Below are 17500 nucleotides of genomic sequence, written 5' to 3' on the forward strand. Positions count from 1 at the left end.
ACTGTTAGAAGTTTAAAAAGGCACTGAAAAAGGTGACTTAGGACCGTTTTTCACACTTACGATTGTTGCAGCATCCCCCAGGGTCACCTGATCAAAATTTGGACGCTTGGCAACTGGCATGAACGTGTGACGGTTTGCAGAGTCCAGGAGTCCACGTGATTCCGCCCCCCCCTCCTTTTTCAACCTGCTGACCAGCAAAGTCAGTGGGGAAGGTAGGTTCGCTTAAGGACCCTGTTACCCATTTATCAACTGTGGCAAGAAAGGTCGTAAAACGGGACAACGCTCATTTGACAAATGTTTCGCTGAGCCCCAGAAATTTTGGGCTCCATTGTGGAATGAGTTAAGTTCCCTTAGCTTCGTCCACTTCAGTGGGCAATTTTGGGGGGGATTCTGCAGGACACGTCGCCCCTCGTGCAACGAATGCGAATCCTGCCACGGGCTTCGTCCTGGGCCCGAGTTCACCAGCCTCCCCGCAGCCCCCCCCTGCCCACCGCAGGCTGAACCCCGACTTCCCGTCATCATGTAGTCCTGCAGTTGTTCCAAGCTGGTGTTGCTGTGGTCACTCCCGCTGCAGGCGGTGGCCAGGCTGTGATCTGACCGGTGAAGCAGAGGGGAGGAGGAGCTACTGCAGTACGCCTCAAAGGTCTCGTGAGAGCCGTCACTGCAAGAAGGAAGAGAGAAGGGAAGACAGCCGTGGGAGCGGAAAGTCACCTTGGGGGAGGAGATGGGGGAGGGGCATGCAAATTTAATGAAATAACAACAACAACAACAGACAAGCACCTGCAACATAACACCCCGGACTTAACAATTGCCGATAAGAAAGACAAAAAAGTCTGGATAGTGGACGTGGCAGTGCCTGGAGACAGCAGAATAGACGAGAAAGAGCTGGAGAAGATAACAAAATACAAAGACCTACAAATAGAAATAGAAATAGACTGTGGCAAAGGCAAGCAAGGGTGGTACCAATAGTAATAGGTGCCTTGGGTGCAATCCCAAAACAACTGGAGCACCACTGGAACACCATCATCGGCATTGACAAATTCGCCCTCAGTCAATTGCAAAAGGCAGCCTTACTAGGAACTGCTTCCATCCTGCGACGAGATCTGTAATACCATCAAACATCCACATTTGCCTATCCCGGGTCCTTGGGAAGGACCCGATAGGTAGACAAAAATGCCAAATCCAGTCCGAACATCTGGCTGACTGTGCGATGATCAATAATAACAGAGTTGGAAGGGACCTTAGAGGTCATCTAGTCCAACCCCTTGCTGCTTCCATCCTGCGACGTGATCTGTAATACCATCCAACATCCACATTTGCCTATCCCAGGTCCTTGGGAAGGACTCGATAGGTAGACAAAAATGCCAAATCCAGTCTGAACATCTGGCTGACTGTGCGATGATCAATAATAATAGCAACAGTAACAACAAGAAGGGACCTTGGAGGTCATTTAGTCCAACCCCCTGCTCAGGCAGTAAACCAGGCCTACACCATTTCAGACAAATGGCTGTCCAGTCTCTTCTAATGAATAATGAAGACGGCAAGATAAAATCATAAAATAAATCCATAAAATGGTCAATAAATTAATACAATAAAATAATACTGTATGATAAAATATGAAATAAAATCAAAGTGGTTCAGAAATTCGCTAGTCAAGGAATAATTCTCTTTGCACAGAGGAGTGCCTGAACCAGTTTCCCAGACTCCGGCGCCCTCTAGTGGTGTTGGATAAACTGTTCCCATCGTTCCCGAGAGGCCAGCTGGAGGCAGGATGGATGGATGGATGGAAGGTCAGGTCACAATTTGGCACAGCTGCCAACTTGCCGTGGCCAACTCAACACGGCCAACTGAAGGTTTCTAAGAAGAGACTGGACAGTCACTTGTCTGAAATGGTCCAGGCAGGATCTCCTGCTTGAGCAGGGGGCTGGACTAGCGGACCTCTGAGGTCCCTCCCAGCTCTATTCTATTCTAAATTCTAAACTTGCCAGGGGACAAATTGCCGGAGGACAAGAGTGAACGCCAACGTCGAAGAAATAGCGGAATACGATCCTTAAAGAAAGGACACCAAAAGGAAGGACAAAATAATGCGCGAACGAAAAACATTGGAATGTTTTAAAAATGATTTTAAATACATGAATTGTTGAACTGTCCGGCCGTGAGTTCTCCCATCGTGAATTGGGCAGCCCGAGTTGGCTGCAGCAAGTTGGGCACACCAAGTTACCCCATTCTGTTCTGGGTCACGATGGGGCTGGAAAGGGAATTTTGGGGCCGGGCTGGGAATTTCCTACTCCCTTTAACACACACACACACACACACACACCCCAGCAGATTTAGTTTTGGAGGAGAGGAAAAACAAAAGGAGAAAGGAGGAGGAGGAGGAGAAGGAGCAGGAAAAAAAGGAGGAGAAGGAGAAGAAGGAGAAGCAGAAGGAGAAAAAGGAAGAAAAGAAGGAGGAGGAGGAAAGGAGGAGGAGAAGGAGAAGGAGGAGGAGGAGGAGGAGAGGGAGGAGGAGAGAAGAGAGAAGAAAGAGAAAGAAAGAAAGAAGAAGAAGAAGAAGAAGAGAAGAAAGAAAGAAAGAAAGAAAGAAAGAGAAAGAAAAAGAAAGAAAGAAAGAAGAAAGAAAGAAAGAAAGAAAGAAGCAACAGTCCAGTTGGACTTCCGGTTTGTCGGCCGTCGCGCGAGCGGCGCTTACAAGGAGCTGCAGCAGCTGAAGTCGGCGTCATAAGCGTACGTCCCATCAGTCCGACAGCTCTCACCTGGGAAGGGAGACCACAAGGTGAAGAGGAAGTTGGTCAGGAACCAAGTTCTCCATTGTCTCACTTCAGTCAGTAGCCGTCTCTCTCCACAGGTAATCCTCGCTTAGCAACTGGTCGCCAAGCAACCGTTCAAAGTTATGACAGACCACCCCGAAAGGCACTTACGACTCAATTTCACAGTCCTGACACCCAGTTGTGTGATCAGGTTTTGGCACTCGACAACCCAGCTTGCATTTGCGGCCGTTTCCAGTCTCCCACGGTCATGTGACTGCAATTTCTGACCTTTTTTTTTTTTTTTTGGCCACACAGTCCTTGACGTACAAGAGTTCATTTGGCGACCATTCGAAGTTACAATGGCGCCGGAAAAAGCGACTTATGGCCGTTTTTCTCACGACCGTCGCAGCCTCCCCAGGGTCACGTGATCAAAATTCAGGCGCTTGCCAACTGGTTCACACTTATGACGGTCGCTGCGTCCCACGGGCGGGAGGTCACGTGATCCTCTTTTGTGCCCTTCCGACGAGCAAAGTGAACCGGGAAGCCAGATTCACTGTCTTACTCACTTAACGACTGCAGCAAGAAAGGTCATCAAATAGAGAGAAACTTATTTAACAACCATCTCGTTTTTGCAACACAAATTTTGGTCGCAAGTCAAGGACTGTATTCTGATTTCCAGCAAGGCATGCTTGTTCAATAAAATGGATGGGCTTAACAACATTCGTTTAATCACTGCTTCAAAAACTGATGTAAAAATGGGGGGGGAGGCAGTCCCATGGTAACCCACTGAACAACATCCAGGACATACAACCGTAATTCCAGGCTCCATTATGGTCATAAGGCAAGGACCAACCTGAAGAGGATTTCTCTCCCACAGTATTTTTCTACTTTGGCAACTTTGACCCATGGGATTCAACTCCCAGAATTCCCCAGCCAGTTACAGGCAGTCCTCGACTTACGGCCACAATGGAGCCCATTTGTGTCACAAAACAAGAGACAGTTGTTAAGTAGGTTTTGCTCTATTCTATGACCTTTCTTGCCACAGTTGTTAAGCGAAACATATGGCCGCAATGGAGCCCAACATTTGTGTTGCAAAGCCAGGCGGTTGTTAAGTCAGTTTCACTCCATTTTACGACCTTCCTTGCTGTAGTCATTAAGTGAATCACTGCAGTTCTTAACACAGGAACATGGTTGTTAAGTGAATCCGGCTTCCCCATTGACCTTGCTTGTCGAAAGGTCGCAAAAGGGGATCACGTGACACACACACACACACACACACACACACACACCCCAGGGGAACGCTACGGCCGTGATAAAGACGAGCCGGTTGCCAAGTGTATGAATTTTGATCGCGTGACCGCGGGGAGGCTGCGACGGACACAAGTGTGGGAAAATGGTCATCAGTCACGTTTTTCAGTGCCTTCGTGACTTCAAGTGGTCGCTAAATGAACGGTTGTAAGTCGAGGACTGCCTGTATGTCTGCACCCAACTTCATTGGAGCTCAGAAGTTGGGAAAAGGCAGTTTCTGGGGGCAGCCAATCTTTGGGGTTCTTGAGCCCTGCAAAGGGGGGGCGGGGTACTCACTCCGGCTGGACAGCCAAGGCCGTTTCGGGGTGGAGGTGTAATGGTAGCCAGCTCGATCCACACACTCGATGTTTTGGTCGCCGTAAATGATCTGGAAAACCTGACAGATCAGCGCGCAGGACTCCTCGGCCATATCCTGTGTGAAGAGGAGGGAGGGAAAGAGTTATTACCGCCTCGTTTGCTTGTATCCTGCCTTCGTTATTTTTAAAAATAATTAAAGGTGCACAAACAATCTTCACACGATTTCCTCCTCCTATTTTCCCCACAAAAACAACCCTGTGAGGTAGGTTGGGCTGAGAGAATGACTGACCCAAAGTCACCTAGGCAGCATTAATAGCTAAGGTTGGGACTAGAACTCACCGTCTCCTGGTGATTGGCCCAAAGTCACCCAGCTGGCTTTCGTGGCTAAGGCGGGACTAGAACTCACCGTCTCCTGGTGATTGGCCCAAAGTCACCCAGCTGGCTTTCGTGGCTAAGGCGGGACTAGAACTCACCGTCTCCTGGTGATTGGCCCAAAGTCACCCAGCTGGCTTTCGTGCCTAAGGCGGGACTAGAACTCACCGTCTCCTGGTGATTGGCCCAAAGTCACCCAGCTGGCTTTCGTGCCTAAGGCGGGACTAGAACTCACCGTCTCATGGTGATTGGCCCAAAGTCACCCAGCTGGCTTTTGTGCCTAAGGCGGGACTAGAACTCACCGTCTCCTGGTGATTGGCCCAAAGTCACCCAGCTGGCTTTTGTGCCTAAGGCGGGACTAGAACTCACCGTCTCCTGGTGATTGGCCCAAAGTCACCCAGGTGGCTTTCGTGCCTAAGGCGGGACTAGAACTCACCGTCTCCTGGTGATTGGCCCAAAGTCACCCAGCTGGCTTTCGTGCCTAAGGCAGGACTAGAACTCACCGTCTCCTGGTGATTGGCCCAAAGTCACCCAGCTGGCTTTCGTGCCTAAGGCGGGACTAGAACTCACCGTCTCCTGGTGATTGGCCCAGAGTCACCCAGCTGGCTTTCATGCCTAAGGTGGGACTAGAACTCACCATGTGCGCAAGCACCTGTTGCTTGCACGTGTGGGGCCGAGAGCACCTGCGACGCTCATGGGGCTGAGGCCCGAATGTCTGTGATGTGAGTGGGGCCCTGCACCAAGCAGACACTCACGTGGCCCCATTGTGAATAGGCACGTTAGTGGGCCGTGGGCCGTAGGTCGGGGACCCGTGCTTTAAGGCATCCCCTTGATTTCCAAACCGAAAGCAAACTGAAATTTCGGCTCCTGCTAAGCGCGAGGGGGACCCCCTGTGTGACCTTGTGGAAACCCTCCGACCGCACTCACCCGGTTGGCCACCGCCAAGATGACCAGGTTGCAGTAGGCATCCGGGCAGGGCTCCTTGGGGTCCAGGGGGTTGCCCCCTGCGTGCCGGTGCTCCCAGCTGCCGTAGGTCTTCCCGCGCTCCCAGCTGCCCCCGGCTTGGCTGCCGTGCCGGCGTTCCCAACTGCCACTCTGCGTCTGGCGGTGTTCCCAGCTGCCGAAGGCTCTCCCGGTGCCACTGCTGGTCCGCTGCCTCTTCTCCCAGCTGCCCGTGGCCTGCTTCCGCTCCAGGCTCCCTCCGCCGCTGGGACGTCCCTCGGACCCCCCTCGGGATATCTTCCAGTCCAGGCTGCAGATGGTGTGGCGCCGTTCCATGGGGCAGCCCAGCTGCCGCGCGTCTGGGGCTCTCTTCTCGGCGGCGGCAACTCCTGCAGGATATTTCTTGTCCGGTTTCGGGACTCCGGGACAAAGGTCCAGCGTGCCGCCTGCGGGAACCGGATCAACGCCCAGCCCTGGCAGAGGGAGAAAGAGAAGGAAGTCAGACTAAGAGACCAATAATGTCCATGTTACTAGTTTGGAGCCGGACTTGGGTTTACATAATGGATCAGGACCTGGATCCAGATCTGAGTCTGAACCTGGTCCTCTTTCTACATCTGGACCTGGAACGGGATCTAGATCTTTGGTTGGATCTAGACCTGGAACTAGATCTACACCTGGACCTAGGCCTTGGCTTGCAGCTGTGACCTACACCAGGACCTGGATCAGGATCTGGCTCAGGGTCTAAATCAGGACCTGGACGTGGATCCAGATCTGAATCCGGACCTCGTCCTCATTCTAGACTGAGATCTAGATCTTTGGCTTGATCTAGACCTGGAAGTGGATCAAAACCTAGGCCAGGGGTAGGGAATCTTGGCTCCTTTATGACTTGTGGACTTCAACTACCAGAATTCCCAGCATGGCTGGCTCAGGAATTCTGGGAGTTGAAGTCCACAAGTCCACAAGTTGTAAAAAAGCCAAGGTTCCTTACCTCTGGCCTAGGCCTTGACTTGGATCTCTATCTTAACCTGGACCTGGATCCAGGTCTGGTTCGGGATCTAGATCAGGACCTGGATCCAGACTTGGATCTGGACCCAGACCTGAATCTGGAAATTGTCCTGATTTGAGACCTGAGCGGGACCTGGACCTGATCCAGATCCTGGCCCAAGGTCTGCAAATTGGGGGCAGGAAGAGTTGGGGCAGGCAAGAGATGCAGCCAATCAAAAGGAGCCTCTCCCTTGTAACAGCCAACCTAAGCGAGGAGAGGCATAATGTCAAGGTAATGATTTAGAAGCTAAACAGCTGATATAAGATGTATGCCGTAATGTTGGGAATGACTCAGCAGGGTTTATGTCCCTTGAAGAGCCAGCAGGGTCTGTATCCCTTTAAGAGCCTTGTGTAAAAGGGAAGGCTCCGCAGATGTGTGTTCTCTCTCTTCCCTGTTTCTTGCTGTAGCTGCTGTGTGTTGGAGACTGCTGTATTAACACGTGTATGTATATTGTTCCTGGCGTATGATATCATGGATAGTGTAAGATAAATCATCATTTAATACTGACCACTGTTTACTGTGTTTACTCCTGGGTTACCTCAGCGCAATAAGGCTGTGCATGCTCTGACACGTAAGGAGTTCCTCCTTCCCCCCACAGCTTCCCCCATAATCTCCCACCCTCTGCAGCGCACCTGTCTTCAGCACCAGCAGGTGCAGCGCATCGTCCCTCAGGTAGGAAGCGGCAGCAATTTCGTGGGTGGGGATCCTAAGGATGAGCTCCTCGTTGTCCCGCCAGGTGAGCAGCAGGCAGCGGGCAGAGAGACTCAGGATGCTGTCCTGCTCTGCAGTGGTCTTCAGCGGCAGCTCCTTCAGTTGCTGCGGGAGGAGCAAAAGTGGCAAAAGTTAGGGGAAACTCAGGGAAGACACAGCCCCGGCATCCCGGACAGACCCCCTTTGCGGCCTGAGATTCCCCACCCTCCTCAGCTCTTCCAGTTCCTTGGACAACCACTGGATCCCAAGGGCAAAAAAAGTAGGATTTTTTTTTTTGCAGATAGTTGCCGGTGGGACAAAGAGTCCACAGGATTGGAGAATTCTCCTCCGATGGCTGCAAATTCCAAGAACAACAACAACAACAAAAAAAAGAATTTCATTTGTAGCAGATAGACGTAAGATTACAAAATTTATCTCTCGCTGCAGGGTGGGGTCTCCAAAGTTGGCAAATTTAAGATGTGTGGACTTCAGCTCCCAGAATTCCCCAGTCAGCCATGCTTGAAGACCATAAGTATGAAAGTTACCAAGTTTGGAGACCCCTGCCCTAGGGAAGACCTGGGCATTTTGTGACCCCACCCCCAGGCTATCTTGGGGGCTGCCCCAAAGAAGAGGGAGTCAAGCTCTTCTCCAAAGCGCCTGATGGCAGGACAAGAAGCAACGGATGGAAGCTAATCAAGGAGAGAAGCAACCTAGAACAAAGGAGAAACTTCCTGACAGTTAGAACAATTAACCTGTTAGATGTTTAGTGCCAGCCATTGGCAGTTCCCCAAAAGGGTCATCAGATGGAGGCAAAGAGGTTTCTTTGCTTCCACTGATGAGCCAAGGGTCCCAGACCCACAGCCCCATTGGCGAGAGAGTTTTATGGTCAAGGAGGGGCCAAGACCCCCCATAAATACCTCTGCACGAGGGGCTGCTCTTTCTTCTCCTTTTTCCAATCTCCAGTTCTATCTCTACTCCTAACCTCTATTTTAGTCATGTAATCCTAGCTTGTTTTGTTTTATTTTATTTCTCTCTCACATGCAGGCATGAATGCTTTCATGCCAAGTATTTCTTTCTCTTTGATCTATCTTGAATAAAACTAATATGATTGCATCTCTGCGTGATGCCTTTGCTTGGGAGCTCCTTTAACGATTCATTGTGAGAACACCTCACAAGTTGGTAGTCAGAGCATGGTTTAAAGGAAAGCTTCCAAGCCAGCCAGGAACTAACCAATAAGATGTCTGGAGGACCCGGCTCCAATCCATTTATAACAGATGGCAGGACTTCTACTATCGTGACCAGGAGTCATCGATCGAAGACAGCCTCCCTGCCTACATCCAAGACTTCAGTCCCTGAAGCAACCTCAGCTGCAGATGAAAGCACAAATGGCCTTCATCCCGTCAGAGGATCCAGCAGAGCGTCTAGGACCCCTTCACATGCCTCTCTACAACTGAACGCCACAGAGGAGAGCATAGAAGGATTACAGACTGTCCAAGGCTGCTCAGATGCTGCAGAGACGGACCTGGCTGAGACCAAACGCCGCGTGAGTAAACTGACTGCACAGGAACGTGAAGAGCTGCTTAAAGAGATCCTTGCAATGCAGGAGGAGGGAGGGGCAGCCCAGGGAACAGCTCAGAAAGCCTCAGAACCCCTGGTGAGCCTCTCCCTAGAGACCACGAGGCCCCCAAATATGGTGCCCGCCTCCCTTAGTGACCCCGGGACCCCAAGGCTTTTGGCGCGAACCCGCCCCCCCAGCTGTGAGCTACAGCTTCCTGGGGCAAGCGGAAACAAGATGGCTCCGCCCACGTGGTCTGGCACAGGAAACAAGATGGCGGCCCCCACTATATCTAACAAAGACTTGATTTCTTTAAGTCTGGAAAGCCAGCAATCCGTGGCTTCCAACCAGAATAGCCTGCAGTCCCTGGCATACAGCAGAAATGACATGCAATCCCTGGCTTCCGAGCAAGACAGCATGTATATTCCTGATTTCTCCCCCCCACAAAGCCTAAAATGCTATGATAGCAATGAGATCTGCCCAGCCAAAACTGTTACAACGGCTCTCCAGACAGCAATGCAAGCTCTGGCCACTGCCTTAGAGGCTAGCAAGACAGCGGCCAAGCAGACGTCGGGGGTGCCCACCCCCCCTCCAAGGCCTCCCATCCTCTCCCCAGGGCCCAACTGCCGGGGGGGAATCCAGCCTGCAGCCTCCCAACAATCAACCCCCGAGGCCTCCCACCTTCTCTTCAGGTCTTCATGACCAGCGAGGGCAAAGAAAAACAGACAATGATGAAAATCCATGTGCTTGCAGCAACAAGAAAGGGATGCCGGCCGGCAAATCTGGGCTCCGCCCCCCCAATGCCTCATGGGAAGAAGGGAGAAACCCTGAACAACGCCCTCCCCCGGGTCACGTGGTTCCCGGGCACGCCCACCTGGAGTCAATAAGTAATCAAGAAAGGATTCCCTCCTCGACCACTAGAGGGAACCCTTTCACTGAAGGACTCACTTCAGACTTAAGCATTTTTCCGCTTCCTTTTACATCAATGGACATATCAAAAAATTTTGAAAGTGGGTCTGATAAGGACTATATTCCTGCAACAAATTTGCCAAATGATTTTAAAAAACTACAGCTGGATGGGGAGAATTATAGCAGTTGGAGTAAAGATATACAGCTACATCTCTTAAAGAATGGGATTCTACAAATGGTTCGGAACCCCCCCCCTCCCCCATGGGGACGTCAAGAAGAGCTGCGACACTTGCAGGCTTATTCTGCTCTACTCAGTTCTCTGGACAATAACTTGTTCCCAAGCATTCCAGCTGGTCTCAGAGCTGCTGAGGTCTGGAAACTGTTATACAATTTATTCAACAGCAATACCATTGGTTCCATCACCAGATATACAACTGAGCTTTATACAACCAAACTGAAGTTTGGTGCCAGCATGCCTGAACATCTTGCAAAATTAAAGGCACTCAGGGCAGAATTGATTTCCAGAGATTTTCCTGTGTCTGATGTGAGCATGCTCTCCATAATTTTTACTTCTCTAGACAGGAGTTGGAGCAATTTCATTGTTTCACTCGAAGCGGTCAAGAGGGAAGACATAAATCTGTCCTACCTCACAGGGAGACTGATCGAAGAAGATCGGAGAAGGAGAAATGCTGGAGAATACGCTAGAGTCACCACTCAGCAAGCCAGAAGGGGGCGCCACAACTCAGAGCAAATTAATGCTCTGCTTAAATGTTTCATCTGTGGCTCTGAGGAGCACCTCAAGAAAGACTGCCCCCATCAACATCAAGCCCCTAAACGTGGTCCCAATCAAGTAAGAAGCAAAGGGGGAGGAAAGGGGCGTGGCAGGGGCAAAGGAAATTCACTGCATACTTGTTCCCTCACCCCCACAACAAGGGCTGATAGCTCCACTGACTTATGGTTACTGGACTCTGGAGCTTCTTCTCACATTACTAATATGAGTCAAGGTTTTAAAAGGTTAAAGAAAATTAACTCATCTGTCAAGGTTGCAAACGGTGACACTGCTCCAGTTGTTGGGGAGGGTTTTGTTTCTCTACCTGGACTTGGCAAAGTTGAGGGTGTCTTGCACGCCCCTTCTATAGCCAACAACCTTTTGAGCATCACCAAATTGTGTGACGATGACAAAGTGGAAGTCCTATTTCGCAAGGGGGGAGGTCATGTCACCCGAGACCAGAAGGTCATTGGAAATATTACAATAATAAATGGCTTGCCATATTTTTCTCCCAAGCCACCACAGCCTGCCCCAAGGTTTTCCAAGGGCAGTGTGGGCAAGAAGCCTGAATCTCAGCAGGCACCTGCAGCACCACTCAAAGCAACCAGAGCCAAGAGAGTGTCAATAGGGAAGCCTATTCACGATAAGTGCGCCCACTTATTGCACAGAAGGCTGGGTCATGCAAGCTTCCCTGTAGTTAAAAAGATGGGAGAATTTGCTGAGGGAGTCCAGCTCAAGGACTGTGACGTGTTTCTGGACTGTGCCATTTGCAAGAAAACAAAGAGGAAGGCTGCTCCTATATCAAAGGTGTCATCCCGTAAGACTCAACACCCTTACCAACTAGTACATGTTGATTTGGTTGGGCCTTTTACACCATCCCTAGGAAAGAAAAGGTATTTTCTCACTGCCGTTGATGATTTTTCACGTTACGGTCACGTGTATACTCTCACAGAGAAATCTGAAGCCTTTGACGCCATAAAGTCGCTGTACAACTTCGTAGAGACTCAGTACAAGACCAAGATCGCACAGTTGCAGAGCGATCGTGGGGCTGAGTTCATGTCTCAGAAGTTCCAGGACTGGGTAAGGCGTAAGGGCATCCGCCATTTTCTAACTGCACCGTTCACCCCGTCGCAAAATGGTGTAGCTGAGAAAAGGAATGGAATCCTGCAAACCATGATGCGTAGTCTGATTGCAGACGCGGGTGTCGCAGAGTCATACTGGGGGGAGGCAATTCATTATGCCAATTACACTTTAAACCGCACCTGGAGCAGTGTCGTGAACCAGACCCCATATTTCCTGGTTCACGGTAGGAAACCAAATCTGGCACATTTGCGTGTGTTTGGCTCCTATGCATGGGTACACATCCCCAAGCAGCTGCGGAAGAAGGGGAGATCTGTTTCCCAGAGACTAAGGTTCTTGGGCTATGCTCCTGGCTCCAAGGCCTATCGTTTCCTGGGAGAAGGGGGCAGGCCTGTGACTTCCCAATCTGCCTCTTTCGAAGAGGACTCCAATTGGACTCAGATCCACTCAAATGATCTGAGCCCATATGCCAACCGACCCAGCAAGGACACCCCGACCGCGACATCGCCAGAGGCGACCTCGTACCCTGCCACCGACGAAAGTGAGGAACAAGACGAAGATGCGGCCAGTCCCATGGAGGAAGACACACCGTCTTCACCCCCAGCGACACCTCAGAAACCCGCGGAAGAAAAGAGCGGTGAGTGGCAGAAGGTAAGGAGGTCAAAGCGGTCCAACAAGGGGGTCCCGCCAAAGAGAATTGACATTGGCCACATCGCGTCTGTCAACAGCGTTGTGGTCACCCCAAAATCCTTCTCTGACATCCAGGAGCTGCCCATCGAGGAGCAGGAGAGATGGCGGCTCGCGATGGAGAAGGAAATGCAGAGCTTAAAACAACTCAAGGTCTTCACCCCCCAGCAACCCCCAAAGGAGAGGAAAGTCATTGGCACAAGGTGGGTTTACAAGGCCAAACCACTTGCCAATGGCCTCTACCTATACAAGGCCCGTTTGGTAGCCCAGGGCTTCGCTCAACGTTATATGGAGGACTACTCGGAGACTTACTCTCCAACCGTCCGGGCAGAGAGCGTCAAGGCCGCCCTCGTGACTGCAGCCGCTCTGGGAGAAGAAGTCTTCCAATTTGACATCCAGACGGCTTACCTCCACGCCAACTTGGACCGGCAGATCTACGTGAAGGCTCCTCCTGGCTACCAGCAAGAAGGGGGAAATACATGGTTGCTTCACAAAGGGTTATATGGTCTTAAGCAGTCAGGGAAATTATGGTATGACTGTCTTAGAAAGAGTTTAGAACGAGTTGGTTTCTCAGAATCTCATGCAGATCAATGTGTTTTCACACGCAATTCCAAAGGTACCACAGAACGAGTGTTAGTTTATGTGGACGACCTATTATATGTAGGGCCTAACAAGGAAAGGTGTGATGAATTTGCCAAGGCCCTGGAAGAAAAGTTTACTCTGAAGTCTTTGGGGCGGGTTGACAAGTACTTGGGCGTGCATATTTTGGCCACTAAAGGGGGGTTCGCTCTATCACAAAAAGAAAAGATAGAGGAATTACTGGCCAAATGCAAAATGACAGAATCCAATCCTACGCATAGCCCAATGCAAAGCGACTTTTACAACCACACCCATAAGGACGGTCCTGAGTTCACAGATAACACGCTCTACAGATCTGTGATTGGCTCCTTGCTATACATCAGCAATTGGAGCAGACCTGACATAGCTTTAGCTGTGAATCTATTGTCCAGGCACGTGGAACACCCAAAGGAATTCCACTGGACTGCTGTCAAAAGGGTGCTCAGATACCTAAAGGGCACAGCTGATGCTCTTCTCATGCTAGAACCAGAGAAGGGGAAGACGGCCCAGCTCTCCGCTTACTCAGACGCAGACTGGGCTGGCGACTCCAAAAGTAGACGGAGCACTTCTGGTTTCCTCATATTGCTAAATGGCTGCCCAATACATTGGCATGTTAGGCAGCAAAAATTTATTTCTTGCTCCACGGCCGAGGCTGAATTTGCTAGTCTGTCAGACACGGCCAATGATTTGACTTGGTTCAATGAGCTGATAACAAACATCTGGGCATCTCCCCCTCTGCCCATCCAAATTCTAGAGGACAACACTGCCGCAATTGCAATCTCGGAGGCTTATGCAGTAGGCTCCAGATCTCGCCATATAGACATACGCTATAAAAATGTCAGGCACCTTGCGAAAGAGGGTTTTATACATGTTGAGCACTGTAATACAGCTGACCAGATAGCTGATCTGTTTACCAAGCCTGTTCCCGTTGACCGGCACAACCTTCTGTGTAAGCGTTTGTGTTTGGCCTTCTGAATGTTTTTCATGCATGTCCATGACACCTGCTCACCCCTTACATGCATTCACTGGTCCCTGTCATTGGCTGGCAAGAAGGGGAATTGTTAGATGTTTAGTGCCAGCCATTGGCAGTTCCCCAAAAGGGTCATCAGATGGAGGCAAAGAGGTTTCTTTGCTTCCACTGATGAGCCAAGGGTCCCAGACCCACAGCCCCATTGGCGAGAGAGTTTTATGGTCAAGGAGGGGCCAAGACCCCCCATAAATACCTCTGCACGAGGGGCTGCTCTTTCTTCTCCTTTTTCCAATCTCCAGTTCTATCTCTACTCCTAACCTCTATTTTAGTCATGTAATCCTAGCTTGTTTTGTTTTATTTTATTTCTCTCTCACATGCAGGCATGAATGCTTTCATGCCAAGTATTTCTTTCTCTTTGATCTATCTTGAATAAAACTAATATGATTGCATCTCTGCGTGATGCCTTTGCTTGGGAGCTCCTTTAACGATTCATTGTGAGAACACCTCACAAGACCGGTGGAACAACCTGCCTCCAGAAGCTGTGAATGCTCCAACACTGGAAGTTTTTAAGAAGAAACTGGACAGCCATTGGCCTGAAATGGTATAAGATTTCCTGCCTGAGCAGGGGGTTGGACTAGATGACCTCCAGGGTCCCTTCCAACTTTTATTTTATTATTATTATTATTATTATTATTATTATTATTATTATTATTATTATTATTATTATTATTATTATTATTATTATTATTATTATTATTATTATTATTATTTAGCTTTCAAGAAGAGACTGGACTGCCCTCTGTCAGAAATGGTGTAGGGTCTCCTGCTTGGCCGGGGTGGGTGGGTTGGACTAGATGACCTTCAAGGTCCCTTCCAATATTATTTATTATTATTATTATTATTATTATTATTATTATTATTATTATTATTATTATTATTATTATTATTATTATTATTATTATTATTGTTGTTGTTGTTGTTGTTGTTGTTGTTATTATTATTATTATTATTATTAACCAGCTTTCAAGAAGAGACTGGACTGCCCTCTGTCAGAAACCGTGTAGGGTCTCCTGCTTGGCTGGGGGGGGGGCGGGGGTTGGACTAGATGACCTCCAAGGTCCCTTCCAAACTCTGTTATTCCAATTCTAACTCCGAGCGGATTGAAGCACATTGTAGGGTTACCCTGGCGGTATCCAAAAGCTGCAACAATTCGTCCCGGCTGGAGGGGTTCAGGGACGCGTTCACCCAAGTCAAGTGGCCTAAAAACTGAGGGGGGAAAAAGAGAGAGAGAGAGAGAGAGAGAGAGAGGAAGGAATGAGAAAAGATCGCAACGAAAGAGGAGTAAATATTAATTGTTTTTTTTTCCAAAGGGAGAATTTGCGGCTAGCACAGCCTGCCCGAATCAGGCGCACCTCCCCGGCTTTCTTTCGTTTTGTGCTGCTTTCGTCGTTCAGGCTGTTAATAAATTGGGGATTTGGGCAGGGATTCAGGATTGGGTGGGTGGGGAGAGTGGGAAAAATGGTTCTGACCTCACCGTTTTTGCACAGCCCCTTTTCAAAATGAGATTTATTCCCACTTTATTCGGTTCGGCCTCCGTAAGGTTTCTTTCAGGCTTGCCCCCCCACCTTCCCAAAAGCTGCCCACAAAATTTGTCCCGTGGAAACATTTTTCCCCCACCCCGCTCCCCAAATTCCCCTCTGAGTTGCTCCAAGACCTCTAAATCAGGGGGTCTTTAAACGTGGCCCTTTGATGACTTGTGGACTTCAACTCCCAGAATTCCTCAGCCAGCATGCTGAGGAGGAGGAGGGGAAAAGGAGGAAGAGGAGGAGGAGGAGGAAGACTGTGGGGTCCTTGATGCGCCCTGAGCTTGGATATTTTCCTGCAGACGTTTCATGACCCAACTAGGGAACCTCATCAGGGCTAGAAGGGAGTGGGGTTTGTGTAGAGAAGGGAGGGAGGGAGGGAGGGAGGAGGAGGAGGAGGAGGAGGAGGAGGAGGACTGTGGGGTCCTTGATGCGCCCTGAGCTTGGATGTTTTCCTGCAGACATTTCATGACCCAAGTAGGGAACATCATCAGGGCTAGAAGGGAGGGGGCTTGTGTAGAGAAGGGAGGGAGGGAGGGAGGAGGAGGAGGAGGAGGAGGAGGACTGTGGGGTCTTTGATGCGCCCTGAGCTTGGATGTTTTCCTGCAGACGTTTCACGACCCAACTAGGGACCCTCATCAGGGCTAGGCTGGTGCTGGGGTTTGTCATAAAATGCCTGCAGGAAAACAATCAACCTCAGAGAGCGACAAGGACCCCCCCCCTCCCCCAGGTTGGCAGACCTGGCAGAGGGGCTAAGAAAGATGCTCTGGGGAACGGGCTGAGGTTGCCGGCTCCCCTCGGGGTGCCTCTGGGGTCGCCCCCCTCTCCTGTGCTCACCTTCACCTCTTTCTCCACATAGTCCTGCAGCAGAATCTGGGGGTCGATGAGGTAGTCTGGGGGGTACAGAGGCGCGGAGTGGAGGGGCCGCCGGCGACACACGTTGCCCTTGAGCGCTTGCTTGCGGGAGGCCTTCGGGAAGACCAGGCGCTTGATGGGGGACACGAAGCCCTGCAAGGGGGAAGGGGGAGGGAGGGCTGGGTCACCCAGCTGCCGGCACCAACCGGCACCACCTGGCGGTGGGTGGCAAAGCCTGGGTGGCAGCAGGACCGGCAGAGGATGGCAAGACAGCAAGAACGGTGCCGAGCAGACGGCGAGGGCTGCAGATGGCCGGGCCCACTCGCTACAGCGCCGTGCCAAGGAAGAGGAAGGCGGCTCCGGTTCAGTGCTCGGGTGGTGGATCCTGCAAAGGAGAACAAGAAGGGGGGGGGAGGAGGAGGAGGAGGAGGAGGAGGAGGAGGAGGAGGAAGCAGGTGCAACTTTGCTTCTTTCTTTTCTGAGAAAGGGGGAGGGGGAGAAGGGGAAAGGGAAAGGGAAGGGAGAGAAGGAGAAGGAAAAGGAGAGGAGGAGAGGAGAAGAAGAAGGAGGAGAAGAAGAAGGAGGAGGAGGAGGAGGAGAAAGAGAGAAAGAAAGAGAGACAGAAGAGAGAGAGGGGAGAGACAAAGAGAGAGAGAGAGAGACGAGAGAAAGAGAGAGAAAGAAAGAGAGAGAAGAGAGAGACAGAGAGAAAGAAAGAGAAAAAGAGAGAGGAGAGGGAGAGAGAGGAGAGAAAAAAGAGAGAGAGGGAGAAAGAGAGAGAGAGGAGAGAGAAAGAGAGAGAGAGAGAAGAGGGAGAGAGAGGAGAGAGAGAAAGAGAGGGAGAAAGAGAGAGACAGAGAGAAAGAAAGAGAAAAAGAGAGAGGAGAGGGAGAGAGAGGAGAGAAAAAAGAGAGAGAGGGAGAAAGAGAGAGAGAGGAGAGAGAAAGAGAGAGAGAGAGAAGAGGGAGAGAGAGGAGAGGGAGAAAGAGAGGGAGAAAGAGAGAGAGAGAGAGAACAGAGAGAAAGAAAGAGAGAAAGAGAGAGAGAGAGAAGAGGGAGAGACAGGAGAA

General features: G+C 50.4%; 1 protein-coding gene across 1 annotated transcript in view; it reads right to left on the minus strand.

Annotated features, from left to right (window-relative positions):
- The window catches only part of CCM2L (CCM2 like scaffold protein), a gene marked incomplete at both ends in the record, with an annotated part of 21496 nt that overhangs the window by 3166 nt on the left and 830 nt on the right, over nt 1-17500 (minus strand). Inside the window, 7 exons of the mRNA XM_081323550.1 lie at nt 492-661; nt 2693-2756; nt 4335-4470; nt 5655-6142; nt 7347-7530; nt 15175-15258; nt 16413-16583. Coding sequence (XP_081179676.1) covers nt 492-661; nt 2693-2756; nt 4335-4470; nt 5655-6142; nt 7347-7530; nt 15175-15258; nt 16413-16583 — 1297 coding nt within the window. The remainder of the gene's footprint in view (nt 1-491; nt 662-2692; nt 2757-4334; nt 4471-5654; nt 6143-7346; nt 7531-15174; nt 15259-16412; nt 16584-17500) is intronic.

This window comes from Vipera berus (assembly GCF_964194415.1).
Source record: "Vipera berus genome assembly, chromosome: 3".
In the NCBI taxonomy this organism is placed as follows: Eukaryota; Metazoa; Chordata; class Lepidosauria; order Squamata; family Viperidae; genus Vipera; species Vipera berus.